The sequence below is a fragment of the Rhincodon typus genome, chromosome 10, assembly GCF_021869965.1.
Source record: "Rhincodon typus isolate 14 chromosome 10, sRhiTyp1.1, whole genome shotgun sequence".
NCBI classification, from domain to species: Eukaryota; Metazoa; Chordata; class Chondrichthyes; order Orectolobiformes; family Rhincodontidae; genus Rhincodon; species Rhincodon typus.
The window spans coordinates 8319613-8345896 of record NC_063341.1 but is presented as its reverse complement, the minus strand read 5'-3'; the positions used below and the strand labels follow the sequence as shown (position 1 = coordinate 8345896).

The following is a 26284-nucleotide window of genomic DNA, read 5'->3' as shown; positions in this document are numbered from 1 at the left end:
TCTGGTGGCAATTACCCCCATCTTCAGGATCGCCTGGTGAACGGGTGATAACGCATCTTTGAATGCCTTATAAATGCCCTATCAGTACAGTTTGTATCTGGCATCTCTGAACATTCTTGATATACCTTGAACAATCGTTCCCCGTATTCAGATGCCCCTTCTCCCTTCTGTTGTTTTGTGTTTGTGATCTGGGACCAATTGGTGGGGGCATTTCCCAGGACCCGTTGGACTTCGGCTTCAAAGTGGTTAAAGGGTTCTTCTTGTGCCTCTCTCTCGGCTGTTAATTCTACGGCATGAGTCCACCGTCCACCTCGGTAATCATATTTAGCTTGGTTTGCGGCGTCAGCCTGACCAGAACCATCCCCCATTAACCGCCATTTGTCTTGCGGGAAAGCCGCTCAGACAAGTTGGTGTATATCTCGCAAGTGTAATTGGTGCCCCACCCAAATAGTGTCTAATTCAGCCCAGAATTTAGCATTGGCACTTCTAGGTTGTAACTTTCCCAGGGACGCCAATATCTGTTGTCTTTCTCCTGGTGTGAAGGGCTGATATCTAGCGGTTGGGGCTGTTAGGGTCCTGCCCCAGGTTACCGGGGCGACGTTAACTTCCTCACTCAGACTCCCCTCTGGGGCAGTGAGCCCTTCCCTGAGATGGTATGGGGGCAAGGGTCCCCACTGACACTCTGCTAAGGGTTGCTGGCTCCTTTTTTCTAATTCCCTAATTCGTGATTCTAGGATCCTTATTTCCTCTGTCCACCTCCTTGTGGATTCTGATGGTTGCCCTATTAGGCAGGCCAATTGGAGTACTAAAAGGACTGCGGTTTTCTTAGACCTATCTTTCTTCTGTACTAAGAGCCAATCTCGTTGTCGTTCTAGGGCTTGGGACGGATCCCATCCCCCCTTTTTCAAGTGTTTAATAAGTGAATGTCTGTCTGTCATATATTGGTTAATGAGAGACCCCGGGGGTCCCCATTGATCTTCCTTCCCCGCCATGATAAATGATAGGTTTATACTTATACTCACGATCTCCCCCGATCTCTTGACTGCGTTTAATCCACCGGCCACGTCCTGTTCGTGTTTTCCCACTGGCCGCGTCTCACTCGGGGTCGTTCCTATCGGAGTCCGGCAATACCTATTGTGGGAGTGATCAAGTCCCCGTATTCCGCTTTACTACTTTCCCTGGCGGTTTCACACATCACATTCGCACTGTGCGTTTGAGTATCACATCCCAGGTACCTCTTCTCCAGTCTCTACGCCCACTTTAGGGTCCTGACCTTTGCGTGGGGGTATCCCCTCTTAACAACCGGTTCAGGCTGCGCGTTAGAGACGGGTACCTCCTTGTCCGATTTTGCTGAACTCAAACGACAGACAGTCTCACATTCACACTCAACAGATCATTAAACTACTGTGGTCCAACTCCCTTAACTTTATGTTCAGTATCCTGTCCCGGTGTCCGGGCCGTAGACAGAATCCTGCCGACTACGCCAATTTGTTGTCGGTAAAATATTACCAAGTACGATTCTACAGTGAGTCAGACACAGTTTATTAACAAAAGCTTTTGGGAGAAGCAGGGACCCCAAAGGGGCCTCACCAAACTTCTCAGCTATTACATACGATTTCAAAGGTTATATACATTTGCTGTCACGCGCCAACCCACCCAAGTCATGTACACAGTTCTTTAATCTGTTCCAGGCGTCTTGCAAAGCAGGTGACAGTTAGCGCTTCTATTGTTGTCAGGACAGGATTTGTTGTTTCAGCGGATGTTTCATCTTGACTTGTAAAGTTCGATCTAAAGGTCCTTTGTGTTGTTGACCTCTTTACTTCCTCCTTCAGTAAGTTAATATCTTTAAAAGTTAATGTCTTTACTTCTTCCTTCGGTAAATCACTTTACTTATTCTTTCAGTAAGTTAATCACTTTACTTACTCCCTCACCACCTAACCTGCACATCTTTGGACTGTGGAAGGAAACTGGAGCACCCGGAGGAAACCCACGCAGACATGGGGAGAATGTGCAAACTCCACACAGACAGTTGCCAAAGGCTGGAATCGAACTATGGGTCCCTGCTGCTGTGAGGCAGCAGTGTTAACCATTGATCCACCATGCTGCCCAAACCCCTGCTGCCTCCTCAGCTTTCGACCTTCTGCCCTTATGTCACTCCCTTCCTCACTGAATCTGCCCCCTTCTCCTAGTTGCTTTCCAGGACTTAGAATGAAGGGCTCTGCCTAATGGCACATATTGGTCAGTACAGAGATTCTGTGCAGTACTGTACTTGCATTGTACAGTATTTCAACTTGCACATTGACATTCTTCAGGCAAAGAACATGTCCAGAGGAACCTAATTCTGACTTTAACATAGATTTTTGCAAGAACATGTGTCTCATTTAAAGTCATTGCACTAAAGATTGCAATTTTCAGTAAAGCTACTACAAAATTACATGCAAACTTAGTGTGGCTCAGCCATTAATGTGCTGTTCTCACAGCATCTTGCACTCAAACTGATGTATCTTTGTATCAAGAGAATGACAAATCCCATTGAACCTTCCTGCTACTTGTCCCTAACCATTTGTGTAAGTAATTATTCCACTTGTTAACTATTACACATGATTGAGGCAAGTGTTTCAAAGCTATTGAGTTTATTGCCTAGAAACAGTAAGCATGAGTTTCCTATGATAGGACAATACAGTATTAAAATGAAACTAAGAAGAAAAAAGCGTGGGAGACTTATCAGAATGTTTGTGACTTTGCTAATTTGGTTAAAATAACGAGGTGTTAAAACAAAATTATTCTTGTATCAGTGTAACAAACAGAAAATTGGAATGCTCAAATTCAAATTTCTGAATGAAATTGAAGTATTTGAAGTACTGAATGAACATGCTCTACAATTTTTCGATTTTAAATTTTATTGTCACGTGTATTCAAGTACAGAAGTACAGTGAAAAATGTATAATGTTGTCAAGCATGGCACCATCTTGGGTAACAAAGTACCCAGGTATTTAAAAAGAGCTTAGGTACAAGGTAGCCAGAGAAAGAAAAGTTAAAAAGTTAAACATTAATTCATAGAATAGTGAAAAACTAAGGAAATAGGTAATAATTTACATTAAAGTCTTTTGTAGTTTAAGCTAGGAAAATAAAGGAGTAAGTTAAAAGTTCACTGAAGAATCATCATTACCAAATTGCCATGAGACGACATCTTTCATATAAGCAAGGAAAGGTCTTCGATGCAGTGAGCCAAAAGGTCCATATTCAACTTCAGACTTAATCGCAATGTTTCCTCTAAATTTTTTTTATGTTGTGTGGACCTCCATCCTGCTTAGAGGGAACATAGCTTAATGGCCACAGAAGATGTGCTCAAGACGTCGCCAAACATGGCAATTATCAGCCTGTAATTCCTTCCGATTTGACCACTTACCTGGGAATTGGGGTGACATTGGATCTGTGAGGGAGCAGCTTGAAGCTGAGGCAATAAATCCTGAGAGCTGTGTCAATTGAAAGGGTTCAGAAAAGATTTACAAGGATGTTGCTAGGGTTGGAAGATTTGGGCTGGGGCTATTTTCTATGGAGCATCGGAAGCTGAGGGGTGACCTCATAGATGTTTATAAAATCATGGGGATGCATGGATAGTGTGAATAGACAAGGTCTTTTCCGCAGGGTGGTGGAATCCAAAACTAGAGAGCATAGGTGTAAGATGAGAGGGGAAAGATGTAAAAGGGACCTAAGGGGCAACTTTTTCATGCCGAGGGTGAATGGAATGAGCTGCCAGAGGAAGTGATGGAGGCTGATACAATTACATTCAAAAGGCATCTGGATGGGTACATAAATAGGAAGGGTTTCGAGGGATATTGGCCAAATTCTGGCAAATGGAATTAGGTTTATACAGGACATCTGGTCAGCATGGATGAGTTGGACCGAAGGGACTGTTTCCATTCTGTATATCTCTATGACTCTATGACTAATTAACTCAGAGTGGGAGAGGCACACCATTCAGCTGCTTGGAACTACTGAGTTTGAAAGGACAGTAAAAAGAACAACACTGCCATCACAGAAAATCTGTAACATCACTGTTTGGTGAGAAAATTGCTGCAAATTAAATAACATTTTTTTTTAGAGAGTGGAATTTAGTCACATTTTGTCTTAGAGTCATAGAGCTGTATACATGGAACCACACCTTTTGGTGCAACTTGTCCATGCCGATCAGATATATTAAATTAATCTAGTCCTATTTGCCAGCATTTGGCCCCCACCACCTCCCCTGGCAGCCCATTCCCATACACGCACCACCCGCTGTGTGAAAAATTACGCTTTAGGGTCCATTTTAAATTCTTCCTCTTTCACCTTAAACCTATGTTTCTCTTTGGTCAGTGTGGCCAATGAAAGGAAATCAAATTGTGACGACTGCAAATTGTTGAATGCTGCGATACTCCATTTGGTCCCAATTGATGACAATGATGCCATTTGAAAACCATTGGGGATATTAAATTATAGCTTAATGATTAATCTTTAGTACAATTGATATCAACTGATAGCTGAAAGATTGCATTTCAGTGCAAATGAGATTAATTGATGCATGAATATTACTTAAGACTAAACAAAAGTGGTTAAAAATGAATGATGTCAAATTTTCTGGTAGGGATAACCTCACAGAGCATCTTAAAGGACTTAGGGTACCTGAAGCGAGAAAGAGAATATGATAAAAAGTGTTTCATGGCACTTCACAGGAGCATTATCTTTTTTGCTTGAGAGCATTTGTGTAGTGGTGTTAATGAAATAAAATATTCAAAAAGGCTTTGTAGAAGTGTTATGGAGCCATTTAAACCGATATTAGGGCAAATGAAGAAAAGATTGGACAAAGAGACAGGTTTTGATTCATGCCTTTAAAGAAGGAGAGAGAGGTTTAGGGAAGAAATTTCGGTCGAGGCAGCTAAAAGCACTGCAAAGAGTGGGGAGGCAATTAAAATCAGAGATATACAGGAGTCAGAATGAGAGGAGTGCACAGTTCTTGTGGAGCTGAAGGAGGCTACAAAGACAAGGAGGAACAAGGATGAGCATTTACAAAAAGGTGAGGTGTTGGTCGCCTGTAGACCAATGTACATTGAAGTGGTGGGTGAACTGGCCAGCAAAGCTTTGAATGTAGCTCAAATTCATATAGGGTGGAAGGTTGGAAGCAGACCAAGATGGATTGGAATCTTTTTATTTGTGGACTTTGAAATCTGTAAGACTTACATACTTGGACGTTTAAGGTAGATGACTCTAATAACTCCACATGGCCAGATAACAGATATCACCGGCTGCAAGAGTCAACAGGAATGGAATTTTGAGGATATTCATTGAATTATCAAACATCATTGTATCAGAAAATTGGAACCAAGCAAACATGGTGTTTCTGTCATTCTATGATTAGCTTTTACTGTAAATTACACGTGAAAGGGAAGTTATCCTAAAAGGCAGACAAAAGTAGTACCTCTACAGCACTAACAATAAGAACAAGATAACATAGATTGAGAAAGAGATGAGCTAAATTTCAAACCTCTTCAACATCTTCCACAATGTCACAGCCAAGAGAGCCATTTCATCAATCTGTGGAAATAGGATTTAGCTTTTCAATGTTCCTTATAATTTAGAACACTTTACCTATGACCTTTTGTCAGAGTCAGAGTTATACAGCATGGAAACAGACCCTTCGGTCCAATTCGTCCAAGCTGACCAGATATCCGAGACCCATTTGCCAGCATTTGGCCCATATCCCTCTAAACCCTTCCTATTCATATACCCATCCAGATGTCTTTTAAATGTTGTAATTGTACCTGCCTCCACCAACTCCTCTGGCATCTCATTCCATACACTCACCACCCTCTGCATGAAAAAGCTTCCCTTCAAGTCACTTTTAAATCTTTCTCCTCTCACCTTAAATCTACACACTCTAGATTTGGACTCCCCTATCCTGGGAAAAAGACCTTGGCTATTCACCATATCCATGGTCCCTATGATTTTATAAATCTCTGTAAGGTTACCCTTCAGCCTCTGATGCTCCAGGGAAAATAGCCCCAGCCTATTCAGCCTCTCCCTATAGCCCAAACTCTCTAATCATTGCAATATCCCTATAAATCTTTTCTGAACCCTTTCAAGTTTAACAACATCTTTCCTGTAGCAGGGGGACCAGAATTGCATGCAGTATGCCAAAAGTCGTCTGACCCATGTCCTGTACAGCTGCAACATGACATTCCCAACTCCTATACTCAATGCACTGACCAATAAAGGCAAGTGTGCCAAACAACTCCTTCACCATCCTGATGGCCAAGCAAGCCACTCAGTTCCAGGACATTTAGGGATGAGCAACAAACGCAGACCTAATGAGCAATGCCCACATCCCATGAACAAATGAGAAAAAACATGTTTCTCACCATCCAAAGCATTCGGAGTCTAATAAACTAATGGCAGGGAGGGTGCTGTAACCTCAAAGCCTGGCTCAAATGTAGAGCATACACTTCATACAGCTCTATGTATTATTTTAGTGTGGTGTCAGGCTCAGTTTGAAAGGTGCCAACCACCATCATGTGAGCAAATATCCTTTAGATCAAAGAAGATTTGTAAGCATGTGAAAAAAAACCCTCTTTCTGTAGTGACCCCCCGCATAAGTAATATCTCTGATTCCCATGTTATTTAACATACGGTGCGTAATGTTATAATCACAGCCCAATTAACCATCCAAATTGGCGTGGAATTGTTTCTTTGATCTTTTGTTTAACACCTCTAGGCCAAATGTACCTGGCTCCTATATTCCTACCTGTAAATTTATCTGTCCGGCTACCTTCAAAGACCATTCCTAAAATCCATCTCTTTGGAATAATTTTCTGATTAACATCTATGAAGTGCTGTAAGGTATTTTTCCAGCAGTACTGACACCACAGTCGGGCAAGTTGTGCTCAAACCGAAGATCCCACGTATTATTCGAAACAGCTTAAATAGTTTGCCTTCCAGCTGTCTCTGCACATGAAACTGGACAGACAGGGTATCCTAATAATATATAAAAACCGAAAGAACTGCGGATGCTGTAAATCAGGAACAAAAACAGAAGTTGCTGGAGAAGCTCAGCAGGTCTGGCAGCATCTGTGAAGGGAAAAACAGAGTGAACGTTTCGGGTCTGGTGACCCTTCGTCAGAACTGATGGTGGCTGGGAAAACGTCAGTTTATATGCAGAAAATAGGGAGGTGGGTGGGGTAGGGGGTAAACGATAGGATAGAGCCCAAAGAGAGAGAAAGACAGTTGGACTGACAAAGGAGTTGCTAACGATCAGGCTGGGAGGGTGCGTAGTTGTTAATGGGGACTGTTAGTGACTAACAACAGGGGGTGTGCTTTTCCAGCAACTTTGTTTTTGTATCCTAATAATATACCCAGTTGTGCCAGTCAATGATTCTATCAGCAGGGAATCATCAGGTGTATAAATGTCCTCAGTATCAAGACCAATTAGGATCAAGTATAGCATCTTCTACCTATTAGTACAGAAAGCATGAATCAATTACATATATGTATTTCCAATTTATTATATATGTAATAGTTACTCACTGTTTAACAATATCTGCTTATTTGAGTGTATAGGTTTACATCGCACAACACTGTGGAATTTCTATTTATTTAACTGAATGAACGTTTATATCTTTCTTTGATTTCTTTGCTGACCATTGCAGGAATTCTGATAATTTTACTCTGCCTTGTCTGTTGAGGAAGTTTACAAGGTGCCATTGCGTTGTTTTTTACACACTGCAAATAATGGGCTATTTTATTTTTAAACAGCAACATTGGTTATTTTTCCCAGGTTACTCTGCATGGTATCAAGCATTGAAAACTAGCAAAATATTCAGCAAAATGAGTGTTGTGCAAGGTGGAAATGTGGTGGAAATAAATTGGAATTAATTTGAAAATTAAACCACTTTCTGTTCTTTTGTTCCGGGCAATTAATTCTAAGATTTTTTTTTAAAAACGGAGGAAAATCACTTAAGTAATGTACATCTGCTAACCACTGGACAGTGCTAAACTGTAGATTCATAAGCAATCATGCAAAGGGTCTATTCATTTTGCTTGTTACTGGAAAATTATCAAGCATCCCTACTCGAGGAATAACAAGGGAAAATTAGCCAATGAATATTCTGGTTTGGACTGCGACAAGTTTATTTGCAGGCATGATTTTTGAGAGGCTGTGTAATTATCCACTACATCTTACAAAAAGAGGATTTCCTTTTGTGTGAAGTCTGGAATCTGTCATTATGGAGGCAACAGCCACCTGTTTGCTTGCAAAGCTTTACAAATGTCGAAAAGAAACTCACCAAGCCTGCTCGCCATGTGACATGGAGTAGCTGTTGAAAAATACGTGACAGCTGTCTTAGTCCTTGATGAGGTTGTGCTGCACTTTAAGGGAACGCAAACAAGAATAGTCCCGGTAAATGTCACCACACTGTCAACAATTACACATGAAAAGATTAGACTTCAGATCATTGGATTACACCCACTGTTTTCACAAATTGCTCTTTTAGAAGGAGCAATACTTCCTGATGCTATTGGCCGTAAGAAACCTTTGAAAATGTAGACTTTTACCTGGATCAAGGTAGACAGCAGTTTGAATACTTTCCTCTACATATCTACGATATCTTCGCTTATACCATCCCAACTTCGCAAAGAAGAGCCTACTGTCAGATTGTTGATCCCTGACCCATTTTCGGATATATTAGTTTAAATTTAAACATTATGGCGAGGTCCTGACAATGGGCCAGAAAGCTGGATTTGACACAGACCCAGCTCTTTGAGGGCTGTACTTGTGGGAGTCTGACAACTAATCGGATGTTGTCGGGAGCTGCTGTCCCTTGGAAGGACAACTGCTGATCCCTGAGGTCTGTCCTGCCAATGAAAAGTCTCAGCACTGCCACCAGAAATGGTGGCCGTCGGTGCGAATGCAACCAGAAGGGGACAACTTAGTAGAGAATTGCCAATCTCCCAACTATGCAAATGGGGTCTGGGCAATCAAGGCTCATGTTTTGATCCGAGTTGAATTTATCACAAGACAAGGCAGATTCCCAGGTTAAAATCTGCTGGCGTGATGTTTTTTTTTTGTTGTTGTTGTTTTAACAATGGGGCTTTTCGTGGAAACACGAGAATGCAATGGTGCAGATTTGGTCTTAGCAATGAAATAGTAGTTTATTACATAAAAGAAATTAAGATAAAATAGAATGAACAAACTATTTACGTATAGCACAAGTTACTGGGTGCCATAAGACAAACACACAGTAAGCTTCAATCTCATTAATCCCAATTTACAGTACCACTTTACAGTAGTCAAACACCAGAGGGAATTCCCTTCACCGTTACACATAGGGTTTGATTTAGCTGTGGCTTCAATTTCCCATCTTGAGAATTTGATTACCTCTTCCTTAAATCTTTGGACAACTGAGCTTAGACTTTCTCGGCTTCACGTAATGCCTTCAGGGATTTCTCCAAACACGTTGGGTCTGGAGCTTTCAAACTAAACTGATCACACTGAGGTAACCTATTTCTTAACAGTCCTAAAGCATCTTATTTCATCAAGAGAAATGGTTTTATACATCCAGCTTCAGCCAAAGCTTCTGAATATCCTAAAACTGAAATGTTTCTAAGTAGTGGTTGTTACCCATAAGCTAAAAAAAAATCCTAAACCTTTTAACTGAAGACTAACACACTGGCTTGTTTACCTTCTGTTTGTAAAACTCTCCCAATGTAAACAAATTCCCATTAGCCTCTTAAAAACGACTTCGCTCAAACTGTATTTTTTATGAAAGCAAGCCTTTATGGCTACTGAAAAATCTTTCAAGGTCTTATGAGGAAAGGTTGAGGGTGCTAGGGCTTTTTGCATTGGAGCGAAGAAGGATGAGAGGTAACTTGATAGAGGTGTACAAGATTATGAGAGGCATAGATAGTGGATAGCCAGAGACTTTTTCCCAGGGTAGAAGTGACTATCATGAGAGGGCATAATTTTAAGGTGATTGGGCGAAGGTATAGGGGAGATGTCAGAGGTAGGTTCTTTACACAGAGAGTAGTGGGTGTGTGGAATGTATTGCCAGTGGTGGTAGTAGAGTCAGATACATTGGGGACATTTAAGCGACTCTTGGATATGCACATGGATGATAGTAAAATGAAGATTATGCAGGGTAGTTTGACACTTAGCCTCAACAATAACTTTACTGATACTCAAGCCTTAGTGAGCTGTTACCCTGCTTCCACTTCAAAGTTCCTTTCTCAACGCTCATGGCTGTAAATGTTTATTTTTAATTCAGCAAATTTCTGCATTCACTCGATGGTAATTTCCTTTATTACTTTTGCAGAGGTCCTTAAACAAACTGCTAACAGAGCTCACTTATTTATAACATAAGTTCCTTAAATTCATCTTTCACAGCCTTGTTTTTGGAGTTGATCTCTTACTGACAATGAGCCATGCTTGACTTCTTTCCTCCTGCCTTAACTATTTTGGAGACTGCTAAATATCATTGCTTCTATCGAAGGCCTTTTTTTCCCCTCGGCATAACCTGAGGACATTTCTACCTCTGAAAATATAGCCTCCACGTTCCCTGACCTTTTGTATGGCTCTGCCTTTTTCAAAGGAACTTGTCACTATATCTGTCTCCGTGTGACACAGGGCCTCGTAATGCTCAGCAGCAGCCCAATCTTTTTCTCTCTTCCTACCCTTGTTTATAAGCACTGAGATGTTAACTTCGAGTTTTTAGAAGTCTTATTTCAAGGCATCTGAACAAATGTCCAAAAAGCCACCGTCACTCTTAAAATGCAGGAAAATAAGCTATGTCTCCCCTTCTAAAAGCTCAATATGGAAACTCAAATTAAAGTTAAAGCTATATACAGCTCTGTCCAATTTGCCAGCCAGAATTCCAAGTAAGAATCAGAATGTATTATGTATCTTCATAAAACAATGTACACAATACAGACAAAGATTGATTGGTGTCAGAAAACTATCTCAAACTCCCCTTATCCTGTACCACATACTGGCAGTGATGGCAGATGCCACAAGCAATGGTAAACAGGATACCAGAGGTAATGGTGTGAGATTGACTGACAGGAAAAGTCATTGCAAGTGATTTTCTGTATATAACTGGATAAGAGTGGGTAGGACTGCACAAGCCTAGGTCAATTACGAAGAGATTTTTGGAGGGAGATGGTTTGATTCGCTGCATCAAAGGCTACTGACAGATCATGAAATATGAAGAAGAAAAGATTGCCTTTATCACAGACAGACAGGCTGTCCCTTGTGTCTTCAGTGAGACCCATTTGTGTATCGGTTGAGATAGGGACAGCGAGCTGATGGGAAGGATTCAAACTGTGGAGTTTGATAAAAGAATGCCACACATCCAAGAACTTTAACGTGAAAAAGGAATTTCAAGCTGGAATGATAGTTTGTAAGGACCGTGGAGCCAAGGATATTCTTGAGGAGGGAGCGATACCTTCAGATTTCAAGGACAATGGGGATAGTACTTATAGGTAACAGAATGATTGACAAAAGGAGCTAATATGAGAGCTTACAGGATGGCAAGTTAGGTGATCATCATTAGTGGGACATGAAACTTTTCCGTTCAGGATTGGGTTATTTAATTTTCACTTGGATACGTGCAGGTGAGCACGCAGATGAGCAGGATCACTTTTTGTTACAGTGTAGCTATTGCTAAATTATAGGATTTAAGCGTTAAATCTGCAGGAATAATAAACATCAATTCAGCTATCATAATATAATTATCTTGCAATGATTTTCATCGGATTTGACTTTGGATGTTGCAACAGACTGCAATGAAAGTGAAGCTTCAGAACTGATAATATGTGCAAGCTGTGACACAGTTTGTTGAACAGTTTTGCTGGTCTTTTTCAGCTTAAGTCTTTTCTTTTACTTACTTTATCTGGCCCAATGCCTGTTCATGCCAAGTCTAATTGATTTTAGGTTTGGTTATTCTGTGTAAACTAATTGAAATGTTTAGCACATCCCTTTCATTTATCATTCAGTAAAGACAGTAACACGGAAACAATAAAGCTGTCAGCAATGCCACCATCACCCATGAAACTCATTTCTTAAACTGAAATCTGATAGATTCTCCTGCTGAACAATTCATTGTCAATTGTTTCCCCTCAATTTCATTTCTTCGCAAGGGTCCTCATGGTCTTTTGCACTCTCCCTGCAGCAGCATTTTTTTGTCTTGATGCTCAGTGCTTCACAGTCAGAAATGTTATCTCCTGCTGCTTATATTTGCTCATCGTGACAGGTAGTTAGGCAACCTTGCCTGTGTATCGAACTGACTTGCTGTCATTGTGTGTAAGCCAAATAATGGTTTTTCAGCATCTATATACAAAAAAAAATTGGCTTGAAAATGTCTTTACATGTATCACTTTGAGTACAGGAGAGTGAGACTCCCCTCCGTTCCTCACATTGCACACTGGTATCTGGACCAGGCATAGGGTAACTTATGCCACACACACAATTGTAATGAGTGCTTTTTGATGTGTGAACACATGAAGTAGAAGATTGTACGCTTTTGTTTGCTCAGAGACAGATTGAGAATGGATTTTGAATCAACTATACCTATTGTATGCCTATTAACACAATGTCGAACATTATTTATGGAGAACTAGCTGTAGTGCTTCAGCAGGAGAAAAATTCACTGCCCATAACAGCAAATCTGCCATTCCACCATTAAGATGGTATTAGAAAGTGGGACACGTATGCAATGGTATAATACTTAGCCTGATGCCCCTTAATCAAATCGATTCTTCAAATTCACAGGTAGATTTTTTTCACCAGCTGTCCAGAGAGAAACTAGCATTGCCAATTGCCAGTGTAGAATTGAGTTGCATTTGCAGTTTTATGCTTGGTGACAAGTTCAATCTACCCTGTAGTCTTTTTTTTCTCTCATGAGAATTCATCGATGGTCTGGATACCAGCCAGAAGCATCCCATAATGAGTCAGTGCCTTCATTATTGGTGTGGAAGGAGAAATTGCAAGAGGAACTGGAGAAAAGAAATAACAAGCTTCAGTGAATGACAGCTCTCTGTACAGCATCAGCAGTGAATATGAACACATATGTAGATAGTACCATTATGGACAAACATGCAGAAAAATAAAAGCACAAGCAGATAATAAAAGCAGCCAGCAGAGTGTATCATAGATAGCCCATCTGTTATAAATGGTTGACCATTGTTGACCAACCAAATGATTTTCAGATGTTCAAATTATATAACAGCAGGTAGCTAGATATTTAAAGTTGTGCTAATATGATACACATCTGTGCCAGCTGTTGTCTACAACTACAGTTATTCTTCCACAAGCAATATAGTTCATTCACCTAATCATTGAATTGATCCCAGTGCCAAAGTGGATTTTTAATAAGATTGTAAATCCCAGACCAAGAGACCTGCAGATCAATATTAAATCAATTGTTCATAACAGCTGCTGAATCTTCAATTAAAATGGCATTAATGTCCATTTGAAACATCAAGCTATTGAATTATGTTGCTTTGGTTTAGAATTCATGCTTTGACTGAAAGTAAATGATTGTCCCAAATAATAGATGGTAAATCAGAGGATAAACTGCTTTGTGCTGGGAAAGCTGTAAACTGTGAGGAACTTATCAATAGGCTGGTAAGGAAGGCCAGAGTGTGGTAAATTAAATTAAATCTGTAGAAATGTGAAATAGTGCATTTCAGGAGGCAGCTAAGGGAAGGGAATGCCCAATAAATGCTAGGATATTGAGCTGCCTATAGGAAAAGAGGGGCCCTGACGGATATGTCCTCAAATCCCTATGGATAACAAGATAGATAAAGGTAGTTAAGGAAGCAAACGTTCCTGAGCTGAAGCATAGACTTTAACGCTAAGGAGGGCAAATCTCCTCAAGACTAAAACCTACAGTTCTGGTCACAGTCTGATCACCCTGGAGAATGTACAAAGGAGAGTTATGAAGATGTTCTAAGGAATGGAGAATTGTTGCTGTGAGGAAAGTTTGGATAGACGAGAGTTTGTGATCACACTTTTTGATTGATTAGCATTTCAAGAAATGTAGCACCATTTTGTAACAGTCCCCACTCAGAAAAATAAATAATTGGGGGCAAAAGTGAACGCTATTTAGTTTCCAAAAGGAATTTACCAAAAATTCAACTTTCAATTGAACAATTACGTGGTTTCATCAATTAATAACTTCGTCAAAATACACAGACAGGTACAGGAACAACCAGCTGTGCTTGTCAGATATGGTTGTTAAGTCAGGTCAATGGATGCAGAAGTCCACATTGGAGCAGTCCCAGTATTAAAGCCTCATTTTAAGAAGGCCTGTGGCCTGTTGCATAATTGCCCTGGTGGAAGAATGGACAATACTGAATCTTTAGTCTGAGGGTCTCATGAAGGATTCATTAGTCTTGTTTGGAGTGGGTACACCTTGTTTCCCTGTAAGGCCTGAGGACTTTGGAAGGAGGCAGCTTCCTGCCTCCACTATGTATGCATCATAGCAACTCTTAGGATATCCAGAGCATACCTTCAAGATTTAGTGTTGATGGTCACAGATAATTGGAACACTAATGGAAGTGGTAGTTTTTTCTATTGTTGAACTCTGAAGATTGGTGAAAGGTGCTTTCTAAGCAATGTGTAGAGTACGTTTCTGATTTGAAAAGTGCAGGTGATGCCATGTATGTTTGTCTGATTGCATTTGCTTAACTGATATGGCAAGGAGTTCTGAAGAAGGGTCACTGGACTCGATTTGTGGACTCTGTTTCTCCACAGATGCTACCCCAGACCTGCTGGGTTTCTCCAGCACTTTCTGTTTTTATGACAAGGAAACAATTAGTGTGCACAATGCAACGGCCATGACTGCATGAGGCTTTCAGTCTCAGTGAGCATTCTTGGACCTGCCAACAAGGTACAAATTTCACCAGATGGGTGGCATTGCTGAATCACTGCAGTCATGATGATTACAATTGGTTCTAACAGAGCCTCAGATTGCACACACGTGCGCGTGCGTGCACACACGCACACACACACAGAAACGGTCACTTACTCCACCCATTTTGAATGTGGTGTCAGTCATTTTGTGAAGTTATAGCACAGTTGACATTTGGTCTGTTTTGGTGAGGTTCCAATTTTGTGTTCTTTTGAGTTGTAGACTCTGCCTGAGATATATGATGATCGCCACCTCCCCCCAACCCCCATGCTGCCTTTTCTATGTTGCAGTCTTTGTGTTCCCGATGACCTTTCAGCCTCCCCCCTGTTTCCATTGAGCTCCTTTTATCTAAGTATTTATGTCCCCACTTCTTACCTCCAGAGCCAACAGCTTTGTGTGTTGCCATGAACTTTTGACCCTATTCTCTTCCCGTGTTGAGGTCAGACACCCACCACCCCCAAACCTCTCCAATTCACAATGCCCCGACCTCTGAACTGACTCTGATTGTGTCACTTCCACATGGAGTCGCCCCTTTCTCATAGTGACCATTTTCTGCAGTGACTGAGTGCAATGAAGGCCACCGCCAAACACAAGTTGCCTATTTTCCCCAGAACTCCATAGAGTTCCCTGATAAGACACAGACTATGATTGAGTAAACTCCCAGACTGCTATGGCTGAATCCCCTGGATTGAAAGCCCCTGGATCCCGGAATCTGCTTGGCCTGACTGACCGTGGTCAACCCCCTGGACTTGAATCCAATGGCCCTGTGACTGACATTAGTCCTCCTTGATGCCACTAAACGTACCGCCCTTTGACTTTCAGATATAGTCATTTGCTTGAAGCACAGGCATTGTGTTTGCTGCAGATGCTGCTGGTATGAGATTGATGGAGCCCAGTGCAGTTAGTGACACGCCCATGCCCTCAACTAAGCAGTGGTCTGAATCATGAAAAGCTGTCTGTTTCTCCATCATAGAATAGAATCCCTACAGTGTGGAAACAAGCCCTTCGGCCCAACAAGTCCACATCGACCCTTGGAGCATCCCATCCAGACACATCCACCTATAACCCACCTAAGCTACACATCCCTGAACAATACAGGCAATTTAACACAGCCAGTCCACCTAACCTGCACACCTTTGGACTGCGGGACGAAACCCACACAGACACGGGGAGAATGTGCACACAGACAGTCGCCCATGGGTGGAATTGAACCCGGGTCCCTGGTGCTGTGAGGCAGCAGTACTAACCACTGAGCCACCGTGCCATCCTTCCGCGCTTAAAAAGTAAAACACTGCCACAGAGGTGAACAGTGAGTGAGCCCTAAAAGAAAAAGCAAACTCAGAGCCTGAAAAGAGATATGTGTGTGTGCGCGCATGTCCCTGTGCACATGTGACCTAGTGGAAGCATGGAAGTCAGAGGTGCCCTGACTTCCAAAGTAAAGGCATCGGATTGGGGAGGCTGGTGGTTTGCTGATTCTGACTCGTGAGGATAAGGGGTCAAATAGGATGGCAGCCATGGAGCAGGAGTGTAATGATAATGACATAACTGTGTGATGTTAGAGGACAAGCAATCAGTGAGCTGCAAATGCTAGGCACCCAGTTCGACTTGCACACTGTCTGGTTTCTCAGGGAAGCAGAAGAAACTTGGAAATGTTGCATAAATAAGGCAAGTTTACTTGACATAGGGTAGTCTCCGCTCAAAAACAAGATTCTGAAGTTGCCATTTAAAACTTAAAAGGAAAATTGGAAAATGTTCTCTTCCCATTGAAATTCTGATTGTTCTATTCTTCTTGCATTTTCCCACTTTGCTTACCATTGCCCACGTCTCATGAGAAGGGGAAGTTCCACTTGATACGTTTACAAAGGACCGACATCCCGGGAATTGTAGAACTCAAGAAAATCTATAAATACAAAAGTTTGCAAGTCAATATGGGTGGTTCAGTGGTTAGCACTGACAACACCAGGGACCCTGTGTTTGATTCCAGCCACAGGCGACTGTCTGTGTGGAGTTTGCACATTCTTCCCGTGTCTGCGTGGGTTTCCTCCGGGTGCTCCGGTTTCCTCCCACACGCCGAAGATGCGCAGGCTAGGTGGCTCCACCATACTAAGTTGTCTCATAGTGTCCAGAGACATGTAGGCTAGGTGGATTAGCCGTGGTAAATGCATGGTTACAAGGATAGGCTAGAGCACTGGGTGTGGGTGGGATGTTCTTCAGAGGGTCAGTGCAGACCTCAATGAGCTGAATGGCCTCTTTCTGCACTCTAGGGATTCTATGAATAGTGGACATCCAACAATAGTGACCAACAAAACAATTTTTGAGAAGAAGTAAATTTTTTTAAAATCTTCTCCAATGGACGAAACATAAGATAACAAAATTCCAAAACTAATAATCACAGCAAGCTAGTTAAATTAAATCTATGGAATTGTCCCATTTATGTCTTCAACTCCTTTTGGCTAATGTTGGATAGGACATGGGAAATTTCCATGCCCTTGTCAAGTGTCATGAATTCTTTACATATATGTGAACAGGTAGGCAATTTACAACAACATGATTTGACTTACTTTAAAATGTTGTATCTTTGACTATCTACATTAAAGCTGAAATGGTGAATGTGAAAACCCCAAATTGAAATGCTCAATTGATTAAATGAAAAGGTCTTCTGCAGCGCATGCTCACATTTCGTTTAACTTTCAAGTTTATGACAGCTTTACACTGTAATCAGTAAGTATTATTCGGTATAAAACACCAAATGTGAGATCTCCGAATAAACAAAAGGTTAAGTCCCATAAATTAGGTTAGTACGTGTCTGTAGTTCATAATTACTTCAGTCTTTTTTTCCCAGAGAATCTAGTCTAAGAATATCATTGGGCTTCTCACACCTACATCTAAGGGACATAAAATAATAAATGGGTCAGCAAAATGTGAGGCAATTGTGAAAAGATTATGTTTGTTGTTCATATTTGCACATTTGAAAATATTAAATTTGAACCTTTTAAAGTTGATTGGATTCAGTCATTTTCTAATCAGCATAATACAAATTTTCATAAATATTGCAGCTTTTTTATAAAACACCTTTTCCTGCCTTCATCTTCGGGCAGACATGCTATTTTCTGCACAGAAAATGAAAGAACTGTGGATACTGGAAATCTGAAGCAAAAACAGAAATTGCAGGTAAAGTTCAGCAGGTCTGGCAGTATCTGCGGAGAGAAATCAGAGTTAATATTTCAGGTCCAGGGACCCTTCCTCAGAACTCTTTATCACAGATGCTGTCAGACCCGAGCTTAATCCAGCAATTTCTTTATTTGTTGCTATTTTCTGCAGTCTTATTCAGCAAATGGGCAGTCAACAGTCAACATTTGAACATTCCCCAGAGGAGATTTTTATGCCAGTACACCGCTGACTGTTTTGTTCAGTCCAGCAGAATAGGACAAATCTAGAGAACAAACCAAGCCTCTTGAAGTGAAGGTATTTGTCTGAAGTTCTGTCAGTGGCTGTTACATTAAGTTTAAGCTACTTGACATTGTAAGGGTTTTGTGTTATTTTATACCGTGAATCTATGCAAACATGACACTGATATCTCTGTGTGTAAGTCTTGAAGCAAAATATGTACTTTGTGCTTCCAGGTCTGGCTTCCAGCTCTTTCTAGTTTGTTTATCATTACTCTAAGTCCATATTTAGGCTTAAACAATGAAACATTGTAAGCATTAATAACAAATAGACTCACATAATTAAATTGAGAATAATTGAACACTACGTGTTGGATGATGAGACTTGGTTGAGAGCCCAGGCATCCATATTCTGTTGAAGCAAGCACGCACAAGGGAGAACATTAGTTTAGAGACTGGGGGAGAAAAGATTCACTGTTTGGTGGGAAGACTCCTTGAAGATCCCTGAAGAAAAGCTCAGAGCAATGCAGAGATTGAAATACATTGAGGTGGGGGGTGTAAGGGACAAAGAGATAAGGCTCTTTCTAAGGACAGATCATCCAGGATCAGAATGAGTAAGGTCAGAGACTATTGTGAACACATGACAAATGGTGAGATTAGAAGAAGGGCTGGGCTCAGAGGGACAGGAAGGAGAAGAGGAATCCAGAGGGTTTTTGTGTTCCCAACAGTTGTTGAAGCTCATGATCCTTCACACCTGAAAGAAGATGAAAGTTTTTTTTTTAATTAAGGTGTTGGATGGGGAGGAAGAGGAAATGAAACTGAGAACAAGGACAGCTTTGAGATACCATTCGCTGAAGCTTAGATTTTTTTTGGCTAAGTGTCCATTTTGTCAAGTTTTGTAGAGGGTTTCTCCCTGTGAGGCTGAGTGTGTGTTTTTATGTTATCATTCCGAACTTGACTCGTTAACCATTTACCCTATTCCTGTGGTGAGCCCCATGTCGAATGCCAGCCTTTAGAACACTCAACTGACTTGTATGCCACAATACAGTGGCATCCCTGGCAACTGTGCCATCTTTAAAAGGCACAGCCAAGTGCAGTCAGCCTGAAGCTGCCCTGCACCATTTACGATAATTTGACCTGGACCTGGTGACAGATAAGGGGAAATTGGCATCTCACTCTGCGGGCAGGTACCTGAAGATCCTGGTGGGTAGGGTGATACAGAGGAGGAGTGTCCTCATCCCCCAGGACTGACCAAGATGGCCATGTCATCAATCTATTGCCAGCCTGGTCTCTGAGGTTGCCAGCCAGCTGTTCTGACTGGAGGAATGCCCAGCAATGTAGAAAGATGGTCAGTGACCCTCTCCACTCAGCCAGGGTAAGTGCCACCAGATTCTCTCTGCTCACGCTCACTCTATCTCTGCTATTGCACCAAGGCTGTGCTGCGCTCTCACTGTTATATACAACATCTTCCCCACCAGCTCCCCCCACTCACTTTCACTGACACGAACAGTCCCCACCCCTACACACTAAACCCTGGCTGTGTGCTGCCTACTCACCCACCTGGCAGTTTTCACCACCTTTTGTCCCACCAGCACCGACAGCTTTGCCACTCACTTTCATGTCATTCAATTCCCCCGCCTCTCTCTCTTTCGTTCTATGATCCCAAAATATGGAAAGATGAACCAAGAGGGGTAGTGTGCTCCTAACCACCGGGACAAGCATCCTGGCTTTGAGTCTCCACTAAGCATCATTGCGTACTCAGTAAGATTCTGTTGCCTGGATTAATGCTGCTGGGGGAGATGTTGCGGGGAAGGTACATGACAAACACATACCATTGAGATTGAATCTCAGGACGTGGCAAGGACACTGTATCAATCAACGCTGAATGTGCATGAGATATCTTTAAACATGGGTGGATCCAAAGTCGAATTTTCCACTGGAATCAACATGGAATAAGGCAGAGCCAAAGACACTTGCTCCAGAAGCAAACCTGTGGAAGCGATTTATTCATTTATTTATTTATTTTATTAATGCCTCATTGTACGTAAAAGATGAATAGAAAGCAATGAATTTGAGCAATTTAGAAGGAAAAACTGGTAAATCTGCTGAAGAGTGGAATTTCTTCCAGTGGGTATTCCTGGAGAGGAAAAGGGAATGAATTAAATACCAATATCAAAGCAAAATACTGTGCATGCTGGAAATCTGAATTTTTTAAAAAAGTACTGAACCTATAAAACAGGTTTTATTCATTTTTTTAACACCTCGTGCAGTTCATGTAGCCACATCTTGCAATTATCACTTAATGGTCGAGACCAATGGCAAGAGTTCTTTATAATGATTATCTGTCACTGCTAGGTATCACTCAATTATCCATTCTCCATATATCATGGAAAGTCTCCTTGTAAAGGGCTGGCATATTTCTTGGTGACTGAAATTTCCACTTTGAAAAACGAAACTGCAGGTGTTAATTGCGCGTTTCAACATAAAATAATATAATTCATCAGCAGAATTGTTTCTGTGACCTTTTATAGCTTACATACATTTTTTTAGTTGTAAATCTTAGTTTCTTCCAAGTGATATTTTGTCCAGAGTTGAGATCTTGTTAATTGGTGGTGCACTCGTGCAGTCTGAACATGTGGAACCCATCCAAAGATACATCAATGACATTTTGTCAATAGAATTGCTTCAGCATCTACTGATTATTTTATATAAAAAAAAACTAGGTAACATATTTTGAACATTTATTTGAGGTATGATAATTGTGCGTATGTATTTTTATAACCAATTCTGAGTACAAGTGTGCAATAAGCTAAATGAGAAAAAGTGACTGACCACATTGTAGTTGCCAATGATGCAAACTTCAGAAAATATATGAAGTTGGGGGGGAGAGAGAGACAGACAGACAGACGGACAGAGAATTTCATTACTGCAAAAGAACAATTTTTCAATGAGGTTGTGTAATTGTCGGATGTCAGAGGCCTTGATATCTGCGGGATATTACGTGTAAAGGTATCATAGTCTAACTGGACCATAGGTCTGCTCTGTCGTTAGAGAGGAGGACGACTGGTGGTGATCTAACCTGAGGGTTATTGCATCTCAAACAAGGATGAGAAGGAGACTCCTTCACGGTAACATAAGACAGGGCAGGAAACAAACCCACACGGTTAGCAGCATTGTGTATTGCATGTCAGCAGTCCAGCCAACTGAACTAACCAACACCAAAATGAGTTTCACCTATAACAATGCAATAGAATAAGAAACTAACTGAATCAACAACCTTGAAAACTTCTTCCTATTTCTTTTAAAATTGAAAACAATTTCAACTTTCAAGGCGAAATGAGAAATTATTGTCTGCTTTGTATTTGATTATAGTTAACAAATGTACATTTTCAAATAACAACTGCCAGATACATCGTGAGTGAAAGCAAGAGAGAAAAGGTCACAAGTTCAGTTGATGTCAGTGAAAAGAAAATCAAAAATGGTTAAAATTTGTTGCCAACTTTTGTTCTCAAATTTGTTCCAATGACTGGATAGACTGGGACTTTGTTCACTGGAGCATAGGAGGTTGAGGGGTGATGTTATAGAGGTTTATAAAAACATGAGGGGCATAGATAAGGTGAATAGCAGGTGTCTTTTCCCTAGGTTGGTGGATTTCAAGATGGGGGGCATATTTTTAAGGTGAGAGAAGAAAGATTTTATAAAGATATGATGGGCAGTGTTTTTTACGTGTGTGGAATGAACTTCCAGAGGAAGTGGTGGATGGCGGGTACAGGTACAACGTTTAAAAGACATTTAGATAAGTACATAAATAAGAAATATTTGGAGGGATATGGGACAGGAGCAGGCTTGTGGGACTAGTTCAGTTTGGGATTATGGTCGGCATGGACAGGTTGAACCGAAAAGTCAGAAATGACTGTGACCAATTTCACCACGGAGAGTATCTTTCTTTGTCTTAATTTGAGCTCATTTTTTCAAATGCAAACACTAGAGATATTTTGAACCATAAAAGAAACAGCTTGTCCCATGTATTTTGTGGATGGCCATTAGAATACATGCAATATTTTCATTGTTGTGAGGCAGAAAGTGGGAAAGAGAAAAAAACAATGATAGTTACACGTTAGGAAAACAGCATAGCTGCATTTATGGGGCAAGTTCAGAAGTACATGAGAGAGAAATGAATCCAAGGATATAAGTTAATTAATTAAGGTGGAGGGGTATCATGTTGAGCATAAATGCTATCATAGGTTAGTTCCACTAAATTGACTTTTTCTGTGCTGTTGACTCCAAATCTAATAACCAATCATAAACAAAAAAGTCCCAGGGAATAATTTGATGTAAATAAAATTTGATTAGCTTAGTTACTGTATGTCAATGGCGTGGTTGTCCCTTATAAGGTGTCAGCAATTGCTGTACAATAAGGAATCCCTGATCTTGTGTCTGTCAAGTCACAAGAGATGTACACTTTGTATTTGATATGTATTGTCCTTGCATTTTGCGGAACTACGCTATAACATTGCCTCACGTCACAATCACACTCTAGGGTTTTCGCTGATGCTGAAAATCATATTTAAGAGGATGAGTGTTCCAGAGTCTAAAACAAAGACATCCGGTATATTACTTTTCCAAAAGAATGTGTTTATAAGACAGTATATAATGTGAAAAAAAAGTGCATTGCAATGATCTAATTGGTCCATTTAACGAAGCTGATTGTACAATAACCTATACCAGCCAGATGACAAATATGGGGATCAATGTGATGTTTTGTTGAATAAATACAGACACAAGTAAAGCTCAAAGGCCTCTCTCAGGTTCCTGCTCAATTCCTTGGCCTTATTATTACAGCAGTGATGAGGCATTGATACCTCACATGGAATGTGCCACCGAATCCACTCATAGATTGTGGTGAAGAATGAACCATGAATATGTCTTAACAGAAAAGGCGCTTCTCTTATGTGACAAGTTTTATTACATCTTGGAAACTTTTTGGTTTTTGTTTAGTAACTGGCAGATTATGTTATGCTAACAGTAACATGGGTAACGTGACTTTTATTTCATTCTCGCATGGGATATGGATGTCACTGTCTGGGCCAGCATTTGTTGCCCTCCTTAGTTGCCCTTGAGAAGGTGGTGGTGAGCTGCCTTCTTGAACCACTGCAGTCCTTTGCGCTGAGGGTAGACCCACATCAGGGAAAGAATTCCCGGATATTACTCAGCAACACTGAAGGAATGGTGATATATTTCCGTGTCAGGATGGTGAGTGCCTTGGAGAGGTACTTGTAGCTGGTGGTGTTCCTATGTATCTGTTGCCCTTGTCCTTCTGGACGAAGTGGTCGTAGGTTTGGAAGGTGCTCACAAAGGAGCCTCTGTGCATTTCTGCAGTGCATCATGTAGTTAGTACGCACTGCTGCAACTGAATATCAGTAATGGGGTGAGTGATGCCAATCAAATAGGCTGGTTCATCTTGGATGGTGTTAAACTTCTTGAATGTTGTTGGAGCTGTACTCATCCGGGCGAGTGGGCAGTATTCCATCACACTGTCCAACTATAATTGCCCCGGAACGGTCTGAGATTGCCCTTATATGCCCGACACTTATATATATAGCTGTGTTATATGTCAGACTGTGTGCTGCTTCAGTTTACCTCCCAGATTAACCTTTTCAACCTCCCAAGCTCTAGGACCTCCCTATCTAATCCCTTACCAAGCGATATCATTCCCGGAATCTGAGGGTGATCTATTCCTTTTCACTGACACCCAAACCAATTGCTTCCCTGGAATTTGAAAGGATCCTGCATTGTGTTTGTCTATCACAGCATCCTTGATGTCCTGTTGAAATCCATGGTTCAAAATTCAGGGTTCATCAGTATCACATTTGAGCACCATTCGCATTGTATCAGTAAGATGCCCAAAAATGGGAGTGTTCAAATTTTAAGGCCATTTGCTTCTCTTGGATATTGATCACCATCATTATGCATCCATGTAACGTATGGCACTGGTCTGACAATAATGCATTTACTGAATGAGAAAATACAGGCTATGCAGCATTAAGCTAGGATATCACTGTTAGTATTTAGCTTTTAGTCTGTTACTGACATGTTTGAATGATTAATCTAGCAACAGAAAGTTAACATACCTTGTACATCTCGATAAACCTGATTGAAAGCCTGAATAAAAATCATAGCTATCAAATAAACGTGAGTCAAATGTGGCTACATTCATACTATTTAGTGCAAATTGCTTTCACATTGTTAGATTTATTCTGATGGTAAGGAAAATATTTGTATGATGTGTCGATGGCCCAGTTAGCTTACTAAACTATAAGCAATGTCTTCTGCTTTCTTTTGTATGTCAATTTTAACAGAGGAACCCCTGCATAATAAAAATGGTGAAAACACGAAAATGTCTCTGAGTTAAAATAGTTTAGTGACTTTTAAACCTCTGCAAAATCATAGTTAAGTTGCAGTTATCTTTTAGAGGATTGTAGAAATGAAAGTCATTAATTGGGCATCGATCAAGTTAGCAACAAGAAATATCTTTCAGCGGTAACTCATCTCATGACCTTTACTATCTGATGAATGGCTAAAGATCTATAGTCAAAATAATATTGTCACTCTGGCCAACCTAAGCATTATCCATAATGCAGCACACTGTACTTGAAATTTATTTGCAATTAATATGATGGCATATAAATTCATCAAATGTGATCAAGTCCTTTCTTTCATAAAACATATTTCCTTTATTGTAAAATTACTGTTCTGCTAAAAGTTGGATAATTAGCGCTTTATGAATAATATTATCCGGAAGTAAAAGTTTTGTACAAAGTTTGCATCTGGATGAGTTTATTTACTGGGGACCACTTTCACTGAGAACCCACCAATAATAGATGACATAAGTATGAAACATAATCTCAGTCAATCTGAATCCCATTTTGTGGAACATGTAGAGTTTTATATTAGCTGTGCAAATTGAAATAAAAGCAATGCAACATTTCCCACTGCAAATCATATTTTTCTTCTATTGCCTCAAAACCTTTGAACTCTTTTTCAGTTTTCCATTCCTCCTATAATTCAAATGCATTTAAATCTGTTTAATGCAACCTAGCTATTCTAGATTTACCTGATCTGAATGTGTTAACCTTGGTGATGCTATGGGTTCGCTCTTTTCACTTAACTTTCTCAATTGAATTTTTTTAATGCAGTTGTATTGAGGACTACAAGCTAGCTTCGGACGGAAGGATGTGCCAGCTGGTTTCTGAATCCTGCACCAGTGGCCTAGACTGTGCTGATGCCAGCCTTCCTCTGAACCAGACTCTCTTCAGAGATCTCTTCTACGGTTACAATAACCAGACTAAGGAACCTGCACTTGGCCAAGTGTTCATGGGCACATTCCGGTAAGATTTAATGCTCTCCATGTTCTGATCTATCTTCTGCTATGGAGTCAAACACATGGCTGAAAATAAAGGGTTTGAAAAATATTATGACACTTGACATTCATGTATTTGTGAAGTTACTTTTTTTGTCCGATTGCTGGTGTTGAGTACGTATAGAGACTGATAACTGAATGCAATGCCATGACAATGTCTGCTAACTACGTCCACTAGTTTTAAAGCAGATATCTTCATATTTAATTGGGCTTTTGTTTCTGAACCCTGAAAGAGGTAGAAAAGAAAAAATGTACTTGCTAAAGGTGAAGAACAATAAAGCTATCCTTATGAACAGGCACTATTAAATAACTCCAGTGTATGACAAGTTGACCTTCACCAGGGACAAATGTTTGTAAACGCACTACTGAAGAAATGTACAAATCAAAACATGAATGTCTCACATGCCATTTGATGGTGCCATTGCAATATTGGACTAATCGTTAGGTATTTCCTTTCATACCTTGTGAATTTTTTTTTCAGAATTGTTAAACTCACAGGTTTGCTGATTATACAAACATGAAACTATACTCATAGCATA

At 40.6% G+C, this 26284-nt stretch overlaps 1 protein-coding gene across 1 annotated transcript in view; it reads left to right on the top strand.

The window, feature by feature from the left end:
* Positions 1–26284, top strand: part of astn1 (astrotactin 1) — a 1993575-nt gene that overhangs the window by 1271509 nt on the left and 695782 nt on the right. The window contains exon 14 of the mRNA XM_048602275.1: positions 25522–25713. Within this exon, the coding sequence (XP_048458232.1) occupies positions 25522–25713 (192 nt within the window). The remainder of the gene's footprint in view (positions 1–25521; positions 25714–26284) is intronic.